Source organism: Nerophis lumbriciformis, linkage group LG27 (assembly GCF_033978685.3).
Source record: "Nerophis lumbriciformis linkage group LG27, RoL_Nlum_v2.1, whole genome shotgun sequence".
Lineage (NCBI taxonomy): Eukaryota > Metazoa > Chordata > Actinopteri > Syngnathiformes > Syngnathidae > Nerophis > Nerophis lumbriciformis.
In genome coordinates, this window is record NC_084574.2 from 262,599 (window position 1) to 279,040 (window position 16,442).

General features: G+C 38.0%; 1 protein-coding gene across 3 annotated transcripts in view; it reads right to left on the reverse strand.

Annotated features, from left to right (window-relative positions):
- Positions 1–14,957, reverse strand: part of LOC133570277 (centrosomal protein of 95 kDa-like) — a 35,026-nt gene extending 20,069 nt beyond the window's left edge. For all 3 annotated transcript variants that reach the window (XM_072916326.1, XM_072916325.1, XM_061923114.2), the window contains exons 1-5: positions 14,738–14,957; positions 9,672–9,803; positions 4,642–4,749; positions 4,459–4,569; positions 1,338–1,467 (exon numbers count right to left, since the gene is read on the reverse strand). In XM_072916326.1, the coding sequence (XP_072772427.1) occupies positions 1,338–1,467; positions 4,459–4,569; positions 4,642–4,749; positions 9,672–9,803; positions 14,738–14,762 (506 nt within the window). In that variant the 5' untranslated portion in view covers positions 14,763–14,957. The remainder of the gene's footprint in view (positions 1–1,337; positions 1,468–4,458; positions 4,570–4,641; positions 4,750–9,671; positions 9,804–14,737) is intronic.
- Between the last annotated feature and the right edge of the window lie 1,485 nt (positions 14,958–16,442).

Below are 16,442 nucleotides of genomic sequence, written 5' to 3' on the forward strand. Positions count from 1 at the left end.
AATATACTAACAGCATTTAATGATTAATATTTATAAATTAAGATTCCTAATAAATTACACTAGAATAAGCACACATTTGATTGGTAAATCATAGAGTAACGACCTGGAATGACACTTTATGTGTGGTGTTGGAGTTGTCCGACTTTTTGTGTGTCTGTAAACGCATCACTGGCTAAGTGCCATATGTTCAAGTGGTGGCGCACGTGAGAGAGCAAGCGGCTGCTGTTGATATAACAAAGTTGCTTTTGGTCTGGTTTGTACTGCAGAAAATGACCACTTTTGCTAGATATCATTTTTTTTATTAATGTTTTGGTGATGTGTTTATGGCCGACAATAAAGAGTTTTGCTCAGTAAAGTGATGGATGGAATTCATGTTCTCAAAGCGTCTCGACAGACGTTACAATATTTGAACAATGATGACGAAAACGGTTTTCTCTGTCGTGTCCGAGTCGTGTCGAAAATTGTTATGCGCTTATTTTTTTATTTGATTTTGTGCGTGGCATAGATTTGCCGTGCGCAGAGGACGCTTGAGCAGTGCGCAATTGCACAGGCGCGCTCCTGAGAGGGAACGTTGCTGTCAATTCTCTTATATACTCTTTCATTCTAGACTTCTAGAGTGTTTGATTATCACATCACTCTAAATGTATAGACTATAAAGTTCACAAACATAAAGAGGGATGCTAGTGGGCCAGGCCAATCTTTCCTTATCTCTAAACTAAAACTGGGGAAATGTGTAGTGTTCTGGGCTTCAGACATGATTTTGTATCAGAATTACTTGAGGAAGAAAATGCCTGGTTTGGCTTTGTGTATGTAGTGTGTGCCTTTCTTGCTTTACATCTATGCTGTTATTATGCTGTTTGTTACTTATGTACGTTATGTTGCAGCTATTTAAAATAGTTTTGTCAATTTGTTCTGGACAGAAACAAATTGGCCTTTGTAAAATATCTTTGTCGTATGTAGAGCACATTGCTTAGCAGAGTTCAGTGATGCAAATGCATGTCAAGTTGATCAACAGATTGTATTATTGTCCAGTGCAATAACAGAACTGAAATGAAGGCTAAAAGGGCATTAATGGGAGCTTTAAAAAAAAAAAAAGAAGAAAAAAAAAAGAAGTAACTACATAGTTACTTTTCACAGTAACGCATTACTTTTTGGTGTAAGTAACTGAGTTAGTAACTGAGTTACTTTTGAAATGAAGTAACTAGTAACTGTAACTAGTTACTGCTTTTCAGTAACTAACCCAACACTGTTCACCATTTACACGGGCGTTGTCCCATCTTGGAAGGTGAAATACTTGCAAGGCGACTGTCATCCACATTCAGCATAAATGTACTTACACTCCTCCATCAGAGGACAAAGAAGTTCCCTCCATGGTAATGTCCATGTTCTTGATAGCATGGCTGTTGGTCGCCTCCTCACTTTCACTGGGAAATTCCTCTCGGAGACCACCATTACATAGCCCTGATTCTTAAAAACAAAATTTGTAGAAAAAAAGTGATTGAATAAACATGTTAGTATAGGCCTGGGCTAGTAGTCAATGAATGAAGATGAAGTCGATAACTTTGCTGGCATGGATACATTTGCTACGTCCATGTGTGTTTGTTTTCTTCGTCTATTGCTTCAAACAGGATGCAAGAGGGTTCACTCTGTGACCGTGTTTATATAACAGAATAGTTAACTGAATCCAGCGAGTCCTCTTTTTTAGTCATCCACAATCTTTGTCTCGTTGGGTGGAAAGCGGGTCAGCTGGTTTAGACACTCAGGATTAAAGGACACATCCCTTCCTACTTGCTACTCGCCAGTGACACGTTCCACAAAGTAACAACAATGAAAAGGGAAAAATAAGATTAAAAAGCCAAATATCCTGTTGTGGCAATATTTCAGCTTTAAACAGGTTAGGCAATATGAGCCCATCAACAAAGACGTACAAGCGAGAATGCCGTGTAGCGACAAAAAAAGACAATGGCTGACTTTGCTTTTCCAACTATGAAAATAAATGATTATAATACAAACCCCATTTCCATATGAGTTGGGAAATTGTGTTAGATGTAAATATAAACGGAATACAATGATTTGCAAATCATTTTCAAGCCATATTCAGTTGAATATGCTACAAAGACAACATATTTCATGTTCAAACTCATAAACTTTATTTTTTTTTGCAAATAATCATTAACTTTAGAATTTGATGCCAGCAACACGTGACAAAGAAGTTGGGAAAGGTGGCAATAAATACTGATAAAGTTGAGGAATGCTCATCAAACACTTATTTGGAACATTCCACAGGTGTGCAGGCTAATTGGGAACAGGTGGGTGACATGATTGGGTATAAAAACAGCTTCCCAAAAAATGCTCAGTCTTTCACAAGAAAGGATGGGGCGAGGTACACCCCTTTGTCCACAACTGCGTGAGCAAATAGTCAAACAGTTTAAGAACAACGTTTCTCAAAGTGCAATTGCAAGAAATTGAGGGATTTCAACATCTACGCTCCATAATATCATCAAAAGGTTCAGAGAATGTGGAGAAATCACTGCACGTAAGCGGCATGGCCGGAAACCAACATTTCATGACCGTGACCTTCCATCCCTCAGACGGCACTGTATCAAAAACCGACAGCAATCTCTAAAGGATATCACCACATGAGCTCAGGAACACTTCAGAAAACCACTGTCACTAAATACAGTTGGTCGCTACATCTGTAAGTGCAAGTTAAAGCTCTACTATGCAAAGCCAAAGCCATTTATCAACAACACCCAGAAACGCCGCCGGCTTCTCTGGGCCCGAGATCATCTAAGATGGACTCAAGCAAAATGGAAAAGTGTTCTGTGGTCTGACGAGTCCACATTTCAAATTATTTTTGGAAATATTCAACATCGTGTCATCCGGACCAAAGGGGAAGCGAACTATCCAGACTGTTATCGACGCAAAGTGTAAAAGGCAGCATGTGTGATGGTATGGAGGTGCATTAGTGCCCAAGACATGGGTAACTTACACATCTGTGAAGGCACCATTAATGCTGAAAGGTACATACAGCTTTTAGAACAACATATGCTGCCATCTAAGCGCCGTCTTTTTCATGGACACCCCTGCTTATTTCAGCAAGACAATGCCAAGCCACATTCAGCACGTGTTACAACAGCGTGGCTTCGTAAAAAAAGAGTGCGGGTACTTTCCTGGCTCGCCTGCAGTCCAGACCTGTCTCCCATCGAAAATGTGTGGCGCATTATGAAGCGTAAAATACGACAGCGGAGACCCCGGACTGTTGAACGACTGAAGGTCTACATAAAACAAGAATGGGAAAGAATTCCACTTTCAAAGCTTCAACAATTAGTTTCCACAGTTCCCAATCGCTTATTGAGTGTTGTTAAAAGGAAAGGCCATGTAACACAGTGGTGAACATGCTCTTTCCCAACTACTTTGTCACGTGTTGCAGCCATGAAATTCTAAGTTAATTATTATTTGCAAAAAAAAAATAAAGTTTATGAGTTTGAACATCAAATATGTTGTCTTTGTAGCATATTCAACTGAATATGGGTTGAAAAGGATTTGCAAATCATTGTATTCCGTTTATATTTACATCTAACACAATTTCCCAACTCATATGGAAACAGGGTTCGTATGTTCAATATTTATTTAAGTGTAATTTTATTTATTCATTTTGGATAACTGAGTTATTTACATTCTAATTACAGTACAATGGTAAACAAATATACAGTAATGAGAAATAAAAGTGTACATCCTTTTAAAATTGTTACTTGCATTATTATTATTTATTATGATTACATCAGCGTTTAATTTGGTCACAAAATAATACTGACAATAAAATGGTTTATCTGCAAAAATTTCTGTAACAATATATCGTGCAGCAAAATGTGTTATCGGCCCAGGCCTCTTGTACACATCAGGACAAACTACTCCAATGATACACTTATCTAACTGTGCCCTGTGTGCTGTATCAGGGTCATTAGCGTGCACATGCTGTTACATAATGTCACAAAACTCCACTTAGTCCTGCCAAATAAGAGCTGTCTTTGTTTCTCACAGCTGATTTTTTTAAAAGGAAAGTTGTACACTTTATGTAACAAAGAACAGACTTGTGCAGAAAAATACAGAAAAAGATTGTGCACCGTTTGCACAAAATTGTCGCATCAGGAGCACTTTTGACAGTTTCTGTTAATAATGTTAAGCCTTTGTTCCGTGTTGGCGAATGTGGAAAAAGTACTCACATTGGATTGAAGTTGACGTTTACATTTTCCAGTATCGGAGGTAATACCAGGTGTTGTGTTGTGTTGAGTTGTAGTATTGTATGTCACACTGGACACATGATATTAATGGTTTGCGCAAAGCTGAATCTCTGTATGTCCCACTTCCCATTATTTCTTTTCCCACATCCCCTCCAACCCTACCTGCCAAGTCAACTTAGACCCCCCGTGTCTTTTACCAGCTAGTTGTGCCTACCATCATTGTGGGAGCTCTCACTTATCCCCTCACTGAGATATTCCAACAGGCCATCAAAGATATCCAATAGGTTCTTGATTGACTCTTGGTCTCCCTGGATGATATTTTCTCCTGCGGGCGCACAACATCAGCGTTATAAATGTCATTCTCCACAGTTTGAAAGGAAATCAATGTCCAGAAAACCTGTGATATGCGAAAGGCTGATCTGAAGATAATCCAGCGACAGGGAGTCAATCACACTCTGTACATTATGTATGTCGTCCTCCTGACTGCTGGGTGTGGAAATATAATCTAAAAAGAAAGAAATAAGGTGAGAAAGAAAGCGATTTAGTATTAAAAACACACTCAGTAGTGTGACTTGCATCACGTGATCTGGAGGCACTTCCGGGTCTCAGCTGGAGGGCTACTGTTTATTTACATGCATCACTGCAGTATTTTGAAATGTTTAGAGGCAAGTATACAAGCTATTCATGACAAAATATTGAAAGGGATGAAGATTCAAACTATTCACTATCGCCAAAGTCGACAGTTCAAGTCTCTGCTTTTTTCTACACTCACAAGGATTTCAAGTAGAAAAGATAGGAAGCACATCAAGTTAAGTAGGGATTCAATAATTAAGCATTTATCCGTTAAAGACAATATTGGATTTTTTGTGCATGGGTAATTAATGTATTTGATTGACATTAACAAGTGCCGTATTACTGGGATCGTTATGCTAATGAGAAAAAGGATAACTTTAGTTTTTGCAGTTGATTTCCTGGTACTAATATTTCACTGTGATCTTCAATTTATGTCCGCAGTTGTTTTAAATGGTATGAAGTCTCATGTTTTAGTTTGATTTCCCTGTTGTTAGGCAGTGTTTTGCTTTTCAACAATATTTAGCAATGTCAAGAGTCAGTATGCGCTTGAGCCTATGAGAGATTAATTACAGGGTATCAGCAAATCAAATTCAATGCTTTACAATGCCTTTTTTGCCACTTAAAACTCATTTAATGCCCATGTCATACTGCAGATCGGTATTGTATTTAGTGAAAAGCTTACAATAGTCTGTATGGACAAAGTTGTAAGCATTTGACTAGGATACTCTTGAGTAGTTGAAACATTTACAATAACTGTTACCTTCCAGTGAATTAGAATTAGCTCACAATACTGTTTAATCCAAGAATTTATTTTTTGCAGTACTAGATGGGCTCCAACACCACCTGTGACCCCAAACGGGACAAGTGGTAGAAAATGGATCATTTGAAAAGTCACCCGCTAGAGCAGTGGTTCTCAACCTTTTTTCAGTGATGTACCCCCTGTGAACATTTTTTTAATTCAAGTACCCCCTAATCAGAGCAAAGCATTTTTGGTTGAAAAAAAGAGATAAAGAAGTAAAATACAGCACTATGTCATCAGTTTATGATTTATTAAATTGTATAACAGTGCAAAATATTGCTCATTTGTGGTGGTCTTTCTTGAACTATTTGGGAAAAAAGATAGGTTTTTATTTATATTTATAACGGATTTTTGAATTGTTGCTATTTTTAGAATATTTAAAAAAAATCTCACGTACCCCTTGGCATACCTTCAAGCACCCCCAGGGGTACGCGTACCCCCATTTGAGAACCACTGCGCTAGAGAATGAAGAGTGCTTGAAACTCTGCATGTCAACATCTTCGTTCAGTGCCACACCAACAAAATGCCGGAGCAACCAGCACTGACCCAACTGAGCCCGGCGTCTTCCATTTCCACATCAACACCGTTTGAAACAAATAGTCAACAACATAAGGAGATAACCATGAATTGATTTACGTGGACCCCGACTTAAACAAGTTGAAAAATTTATTCAGGTGTTACCATTTAGTGGTCAATTGTACGGAATATGTACTGTACTGTGCAATCTACTAATAAAAGTTTCAATCAATCAATCAATAACGTCCGCAGGAACCTACCACATAGTGAAGGACATACACTATTTGATGTCATATTATGCAGCTCATTTTTATTTGACACATTGAAATATCTTGTGTGACATCATGCACAAAAGTGCACTTTATTAGTTTTAAACTATTGTAGTGGCGTTCTGTACAAAAAGTGCACTTTAATTGAGTGTTGTTTTGATATGTCATCTTAGTGACATCATGCACAAAAGTGCACTAATAGCTTGTTTTAAAATGTCTCTGACAATCTTGCACTTTCTGTTTGGAAATGACATGAATGTTTGTGCCACTGCTTAATAACTCTTTAATAAATACACTTTTACTTGTGATTTCCCTCTCTGCATGAAAGTTTAAAAGTAGCATATATTAATGAAGAAGAATGTTTTAATGTAGACACATAGAATCATCATACTGCTGTCATTATATGCATCAAGTGTTCATTCAAGGCTAAGGCTAAATATCCACATATATATGATGTATCATGACATGGACTAAACATATCCACATATATATGGTGTATGGTGACATGGACTAAACATATCCACATATATATGGTGTATCATGACATGGACTAAACATATCCACATATATATGGTGTATGGTGACATGGACTAAACATATCCACATATATATGGTGTATGGTGACATGGACTAAACATATCCACATACAGGTAAAAGCCAGTAAATTAGAATATTTTGAAAAACTTGATTTATTTCAGTAATTGCATTCAAAAGGTGTAACTTGTACATTATATTTATTCATTGCACACAGACTGATGCATTCAAATGTTTATTTCATTTAATTTTGATGATTTGAAGTGGCAACAAATGAAAATCCAAAATTCCGTGTGTCACAAAATTAGAATATTACTTAAGGCTAATACAAAAAAGGGATTTTTAGAAATGTTGGCCAACTGAAAAGTATGAAAATGAAAAATATGAGCATGTACAATACTCAATACTTGGTTGGAGCTCCTTTTGCCTCAATTACTGCGTTAATGCGGCGTGGCATGGAGTCGATGAGTTTCTGGCACTGCTCAGGTGTTATGAGAGCCCAGGTTGCTCTGATAGTGGCCTTCAACTCTTCTGCGTTTTTGGGTCTGGCATTCTGCATCTTCCTTTTCACAATACCCCACAGATTTTCTATGGGGCTAAGGTCAGGGGAGTTGGCGGGCCAATTTAGAACAGAAATACCATGGTCCGTAAACCAGGCACGGGTAGATTTTGCGCTGTGTGCAGGCGCCAAGTCCTGTTGGAACTTGAAATCTCCATCTCCATAGAGCAGGTCAGCAGCAGGAAGCATGAAGTGCTCTAAAACTTGCTGGTAGACGGCTGCGTTGACCCTGGATCTCAGGAAACAGAGTGGACCGACACCAGCAGATGACATGGCACCCCAAACCATCACTGATGGTGGAAACTTTACACTAGACTTCAGGCAACGTGGATCCTGTGCCTCTCCTGTCTTCCTCCAGACTCTGGGACCTCGATTTCCAAAGGAAATGCAAAATTTGCTTTCGTCAGAAAACATGACTTTGGAACACTCAGCAGCAGTCCAGCTGGTGTCGGTCCACTCTGTTTCCTGAGATCCAGGGTCAACGCAGTCGTCTACCAGCAAGTTTTAGAGCACTTCATGCTTCCTGCTGCTGACCTGCTCTATGGAGATGGAGATTTCAAGTTCCAACAGGACTTGGCGCCTGCACACAGTGCAAAATCTACCCGTGCCTGGTTTACGGACCATGGTATTTCTGTTCTAAATTGGCCCGCCAACTCCCCTGACCTTAGCCCCATAGAAAATCTGTGGGGTATTGTGAAAAGGAAGATGCAGAATGCCAGACCCAAAAACGCAGAAGAGTTGAAGGCCACTATCAGAGCAACCTGGGCTCTCATAACACCTGAGCAGTGCCAGAAACTCATCGACTCCATGCCACGCCGCATTAACGCAGTAATTGAGGCAAAAGGAGCTCCAACCAAGTATTGAGTATTGTACATGCTCATATTTTTCATTTTCATACTTTTCAGTTGGCCAACATTTCTAAAAATCCCTTTTTTGTATTAGCCTTAAGTAATATTCTAATTTTGTGACACACGGAATTTTGGATTTTCATTTGTTGCCACTTCAAATCATCAAAATTAAATGAAATAAACATTTGAATGCATCAGTCTGTGTGCAATGAATAAATATAATGTACAAGTTACACCTTTTGAATGCAATTACTGAAATAAATCAAGTTTTTCAAAATATTCTAATTTACTGGCTTTTACCTGTATATATGGTGTATGGTGACATGGACTAAACATATCCACATATATATGGTGTATGGTGACATGGACTAAACATATCCACATATATATGGTGTATGGTGACATGGACTAAACATATCCACATATATATGGTGTATGGTGACATGGACTAAACATATCCACATATATATGGTGTATGGTGACATGGACTAAAAATATAGAGATATTAATAAAAGGCCATATCGCCCAGCCCTATGTTAAGGATATTTTCTTGATGCTAACAAATAGCACCAAAGACGATATAGCGTGGTCATCCACTTGGCTTTCCTGCACAACAACAACATATAGCTTTTAGCTTCTGCTATAAAAATCTTCAACGAAAATACGGTTGATTAAACCCATCCATCCATCCATCCATTTTCTACCGCTTGTCCCTTTCGGGGTGGCGGCGGGTGCTGGAGCCTATCTCAGCTGCATTGGGGCGGTACACCACATCACAGGTCTCTGTAGTTATATTTAGGCATAACAACTACAACATAACTTAAAAGAAGACAAACAAACACATGCGATCCTCTTGTCCTTTGTTTGTGCTTAGTCCTGCTCTCAAACATGACCTATATAGTCAAGAATAAACCTGACTGCAACACAGAAAGTGTTTCAAACAAATCCAATGTTCAAACAAACCTTTTACAAATTGATCTCTGCAGACACCAGATGAAAGAGATGTTTGAGAGACATTTTTCTTGACGAGCTTTTGTCATTTCCACAACTTTATTCCCTTTACGTACCACTTCTTTCGGTACTCTATAAAAGCTATTTCCTATCTCTCAATTTATGGCGAGGCTCAAGCTTCTTTGCCCTCTGTAATGTGTGACAAGGCAAAGTGGACCTGACGTCACATGCAAGCCAGCAATAATGCTACTTTCAACCCTTCACTTCATTTGATTATTACAACATCAACTAAAAGCAAGCAATACATTTTCACATGTTTATTCATTGAGAAAAATGATTTCAAATAATTAGTTTTTTAGCTGTAAGGTTCAAACTTACCTGGAACTTTCTCTCTCAGGATGTTCTCATACAAACACACAAAGACATTAGCGTCGCAGTCTGTGAGTTTAGTCAACCTCTGTGCTCCTATGTGACACCTGACCAGTAGATCATTGGCCACATTCACCCAATCTGTGCAAACAACAACAATGTTAACCCTGAACATCATTCTAACATTTGATACCATTGTCATCTTCCTTCCTTTATTTAGCTTATATGGCAAAGATACACAAATTCCAGCATTTGTTCCTGGCGATAAAAGAACATGGAAAACATTATAAACGACATTGATCTTACATTTATCTTATAATAAATGAATGCATTTCTTATGTTAAGACTTCAATTTCAGCAACTTTTATTTTGTATATATTGTCAGATGGTGATACTTTCAGGGTAGCGGGGGGGTGCTGGAGCCTATCTCAGCTGCATTCGGGCAGAAGGCGGGGTACATCCTGGACAAGTCACCACCTCATCACAGATAGACAACATTCACACACTAGGGACCATTTAGTGTTGCCAATCAACCTATCCCCAGGTGAATGTTTTTGGAGGTGGGAGGGGCCTATCCCCAGGTGCATATCTTTGGAGGTGGGAGGGGCCTATCCCCAGGTGCATGTCTTTGGAGGTGGGAGGGGCCTATCCCCAGGTGCATATCTTTGGAAGTGGGAGGGGCCTATCCCCAGGTGCATATCTTTGGAGGTGGGAGGAAGCCGGAGTAGAACCCACGCAGTCACGGGGAGAACATGCAAACTCCACACAGAAAGATCCCGAGCCTGGGATAGAACTTAGGACCTTCGTATTGTGAGGCACTAACCCCTGTTCCACCGTGCTGCCTACTTTTTTCCCCCGTTTAAAGCAAAATGCCTCACCCTTTACTATTTTTAGCAAAATAAATGTGTCTCTCTACTGATGTTGCTTACAGGTGTAAAATAACATTTTTATGTGGCACTGTGTAACATACTAGTTTGAAGAGTTAAAGTATACAATAATAAAATTCGGATATATATATATATATATATATATATATATTTATTCAGCATTATATATATTTCAGGTTAAAATACATTCACTTGTTTAAAGTGGAAAATAATATATATTATCAATCAATCAATCCAATTTTATTTACAAAAGCCAAAAGCAGTGAAGTTGTCAGGTTGTGTAAATGGTAAATAAAAAGAGAATACAACAAATCCTTTTCAACTTATATTCAATTGAATAGACTGCAAAGACAAGATATTTCATGTTCACACTGACAAACTTTGTTTTTTTTTGCAAATAATCATGAACTTAAAAAAAAGTTGTCAATGGGGAATTTTTTACCAGTGTGTTACATGGCCTTTCCTTTTAACAACACTCAGTAAAGGTTTGGGAACTGAGGAGACACATTTTTGAAGTGGAATTCTTTCCCATTCTTGCTTGATGTACAGCTTAAGTTGTTCAACAGTCTCCCTTCTCATATTTTAGCCTTCACACATTTTCAATGTCTGGACTACAGGCAGGCCAGTCTAGTACCCACACTCTTTTACTATGAAGCCACGCTGTTGTAACACCTGGCTTGGCATTGTCTTGCTGAAATAAGCAGGGGCGTCCATGATAACGTTGCTTGGATGAAAACATATGTTGCTCCAAAAGCTGTATGTACCTTTCAGCATTAATGGTGCCTTCACAGATGTGTAAGTTACCCATGTCTTGGCCACTAATACACCCCCATACCATCACACATGCTGCCTTTTTACACTTTGACCCTAGAACAGTCCGGATGGTTCTTTTCCTCTTTGTTCCGGAGGACACAACGTCCACAGTTTCCAAAAACAATTTGAAATGTGGACTCGTCAGACCACAGAACACTTTTCCACTTTGCGTCAGTCCATCTTAGATGATCATGATCCCAGCAAAGCCGGCGGCGTTTCTGGGTGTTGTTGATAAATGGCTTTGGCTTTGCATAGTAAAGTTTTAACTTGCACTTACAGATGTAGCGACCAACTGTAGTTACTGACAGTGGTTTTCTGAAGTGTTCCTATACCCATGTGGTGATATCCTTTACACACTGATGTGGCTTTTTGATGCAGTAGCGCCTGAGGGATCCAAGGTGCGTAATATCATGGCTTACGTGCAGTGATTTCTCCAGATTCTCTGAACCTTTTGATGATATTACGGAGCGTAGATGGTGAAATCCCTAAATTCCTTGTTGAGAAATGTTGTTCTTAAACAATTTGCTCAGGCATTTGTTGACAAAGTGGTGACCCTCGCCCCGTCCTTGTTTGTGAATGACTGAGCATTTCATGGAAGCTGCTTTTATACCCAATCATGGCACCCACCTGTTCCCAATTAGCCTGTTCACCTGGGGGATGTTCCAAATAAGTCTTTGATGAGCATTCCTCAACTTTATCACTCTTTTTTGCCACTTGTGCCAGCTTTTTTGAAACATGTTGCAGGCATCAAATTCCAAATGAGCTAATATTTGCAAAAAAAAATGATAAAAGTTTGTCAGTGTGAACATGAAATATCTTGTCTTTGCAGTCTGTTCAATTGAATATAAGTTGAAAAGGATTTGTTGTATTCTCTTTTTATTTACCATTTACACAAGGTGACAACTTCACTGCTGTTGGGGTTTGTACATAGCACTCTTCATACACAGGCAAGTAGCAACACAAAAGTTTTTTACACCAAAAAAAAACAAAGAAGGAAAAAAAAGGGACAGCGTGAATCGTTTGGTAGAACGGCCGCGCCATGAAACTTGAGGGTTACAGGTTAGATCCTTGCTTTCGCCAACCGAGTCACTGCCGTTGTGTCCATGGGCAAGACACTTTACCCACCTGCTCCCAGCGCCACCCACACTGCTTTAAATGTAGCTTAAATAATGTAGATAATGGGTTTCAATATGTCACGCGCTTTGAGTCTCTAGAGAAAAAGTGCTATATAAATATAACTCACTTCACAATAACAAAGCATGGCATGGCACTGACTCTTGAGGAAAAACCACCTTTGAAGCATCCACACAGGAGAATAATGAAAATTAAAAATGCCATAAAATATATGTAAAAATAAAGTATAAGTAATACATTAATCCATTAATAAAAACATAACATTGAAAGTATAATAGTAATAATAATAGCAATAAAAAAATTACAATATCAAAATATAAATACAAATAAAACAACTACAAAATAAATGTATTTAATAAAAAATTAACATGATTAAAATAATACACGACATAAATAAATACATACATAAATATATATATGAAAAGCATTTTTTCTTTTAACTGCGTAAGCTTTGGTTTCCAAAAAATAACACGTATGAAAAATTAGTGTTGCTGCTTTCCAATCATCGATCTATTTCAAAATATAATATTTTAATCACTAATAATATTAATAATAATAATTACTGATCAACACTTTTTTAGTAGTTTTGAATAAGCTGACGTTTTTTTTTTCCGGGACAATCATGTGAGTCCATTTGAAGGAGAGCGAATAGACACATTAATAGCATAACAACATTTATATAGTAGCGTTGGACGGGATGACATCGAGATATGACGTCATTCTGTATGAAATTTAATGATGACGTTCATTTCATGTACACACAAGTGAATGCAAGGCATACTTGCTCTACAGCTATACATGTCACACTAAGCGTGGCCGCAGTAACACTGTCACAAACATGTCAAACCACACTAAACAACAATGACAAACACATGTCAGGAGATCATCCGCACTGCAACACAACACAACAAATACCCACAACCCCTTGCAGCACCATCTCTTCCGGGACGCTACAATATAAAACCTTGTTCATGCGACATTAAGAGTAACATACGCGGTAGTTGCGAGGATTTATATTGTTGCGTTACAAAGTGAGGGGCATCTTAATAGGTGGGTCCATCCATCCATCCATTTTCTACCGCTTGTCCCTTTCGAAGGTCCTAATTGTAATGTGACAACAGCGGCAAAGTGAAGTTAGGGAGCAGGCATTACATTCACATTTAATATAAACACAAGGATAACATTACATTTCTTCACCACACGCAAACAGCAACATATATTTAGTATAAACACAAGGATAACATTACATTCCTTCACCAACATATGTTTAATATAAACACAAAGATAACATTACATTCCTTCACCAACATATATTTAATATAAACACAAAGATAACATTACATTCCTTCACCAACATATATTTAATATAAACACAAAGATAACATTACATTCCTTCACCAACATATATTTAATATAAACACAAGGATAACATTACATTCCTTCAACAACATATATTTAATATAAACACAAAGATAACATTACATTCCTTCACCAACATATGTTTAATATAAACACAAGGATAACATTACATTCCTTCACCAACATATATTTAATATAAACACAAGGATAACATTACATTCCTTCACCAACATATATTTAATATAAACACAAAGATAACATTACATTCCTTCACCAACATATATTTAATATAAACACAAGGATAACATTACATTCCTTCACCAACATATATTTAATATAAACACAAAGATAACATTACATTCCTTCACCAACATATATTTAATATAAACACAAAGATAACATTACATTCCTTCACCAACATATATTTAATATAAACACAAAGATAACATTACATTCCTTCACCAACATATATTTAATATAAACACAAAGATAACATTACATTCCTTCACCAACATATATTTAATATAAACACAAGGATAACATTACATTCCTTCACCAACATATATTTAATATAAACACAAAGATAACATTACATTCCTTCACCAACATATATTTAATATAAACACAAGGAGTTGCCATTAGTAACCAGGGATAACGTAAATGACCATTTTGTGTCGCAAGTATGCCTCGACGTACCGCAACAACACAAACTAGCCAACAGGGCTAAATGTTGTCGCTTTGTGTTCCGGCTAAACGTTAAATAATTAAGCAATGTGGACTTATTGGGATTGAAATGCGATATATGAGCTTATTTAGGGGACAATAGATGGAAGAAAGACAGGCTAGTTGAAGTTAGCTTTAAGAGAGTGTGTTGCTGCCTACCTCTCTCTTCCTCCGGGGTTCCCATCAAACAGCTGTTGGAGAGGCAGCTGTGGCTCCAAAAGTCCACAAAACAGATAAAAAAAGGCTTCCGGTGAGAAGTCGGATAGCAGCAGGCACAAATTAAAGCTCGCTCGTCTGTTAAAAATGTCCTTTTAGGGCAGAGAAAAAGAAGGAAGTGTCTTTCCTGAGTTAAAATTGAAGTGTTGTTTGATTGGTTGGTCTTCTTGCTACTTCCCGGAAGTGCATTGGTGAGCTGCTTGCACTGCACCCTGCTGGACACTTTGTGTAGTGCTGGAGAGATGATACATGTCACACTGCACCCTGCTGGACACTTTGTGTAGTGCTGGAGAGATGCTACACGTCACACTGCATCCTAAATACACTATTGTGCTGTCCTGAAGTCAATTGTTAATATTCTTTACATAATTACTTGATAAAATTGTTGTATTAGTGACTGCAATGCTTTAATTTGGAGCTAAAGTTGTTTATATTTATTGTACGCTATAATCGGTAAACAGCAGTTGGATGATGTCACTTCCGCCAAATTACTTCCTTTTGGTTGACTTCCGGTATTCGTTCGAAAGCAAGTCAAACATGTTGCGGTCTTCTGTACTCATTTCTGTTGCCATCCTACACAAAGCGGCGAAGAAGCAATGCTGTAAGTTGTCTTTAATAAGTTAACAACATGTCAGACACGTTAAAAAAGTGTAATAGTGCCGATATGTTGACTATAATTGTCGAATTGGATACAATGTGTTCAAGTCATTCAGGCAGACGGGAGTCTCCCTCTGCTGGACATTTTGGGACATTACCGTTACATTTTCATATGTCATTGTAGACAAATATGTACACAGGCAATAAGTGTGTTTGTGTCTCTTTGTTCTTTTCAGTTTTTCACCATCTTGTCTATGAAGAACTGTCAAAAGTAAATGGGCAAGCTTACAACGACGTTCTCTTCATTGACTCCGGTTTGGCTTGGTGTTGAGTTGGCGTTTCTACATGTCTCACGAGAACACTAAAACTACTGTACACAACAAGAGATGATGCACGTCACACTGCATCCTAAATACACTACTGTACACAACAAGAGATGATACATGTCACACTGCATCCTAAATACACTACTGTACACAACAAGAGATGATGCACATCACACTGCATCCTAAATACACTACTGTACACAACAAGAGATGATACATGTCACACTGCATCCTAAATACACTGATTGAGTTTGATTGAGACTTTTATTAGTAGGTTGCACAGTGAAGTACAATTGACCACTAAATGGTAACACCCCAATAAGTTTTCAACTTGTTTACACAACAAGAGATGCTACATGTCACACTGCATCCTAAATACACTACTGTGTACAAATACAAACACGAGATGGTACATGTCTGCATCCTACATACCCTACTGTACACAAATACAAACACGAGATGATACATGTCTATTTCCTACATACACTACTGTACACAAATACAAACATAGGCAGTTGTGTTACATATGGTACAATGCCCAAAAGGCCATTAAACTCTGTCACACAGTGCAATATTATTGTTTTCTCATTTGCTCCATGTTTACAAAAAGGCTATTTGTAAGGTAATGGGAGTAGTATAACATAAGAAAAGCTAGTTCCCAGGGCAGTCATTCTTTTTTCTCCAAAGTGAAAGACTTTTAAAGTGTGAGTTGGGCCTCTCCTGGG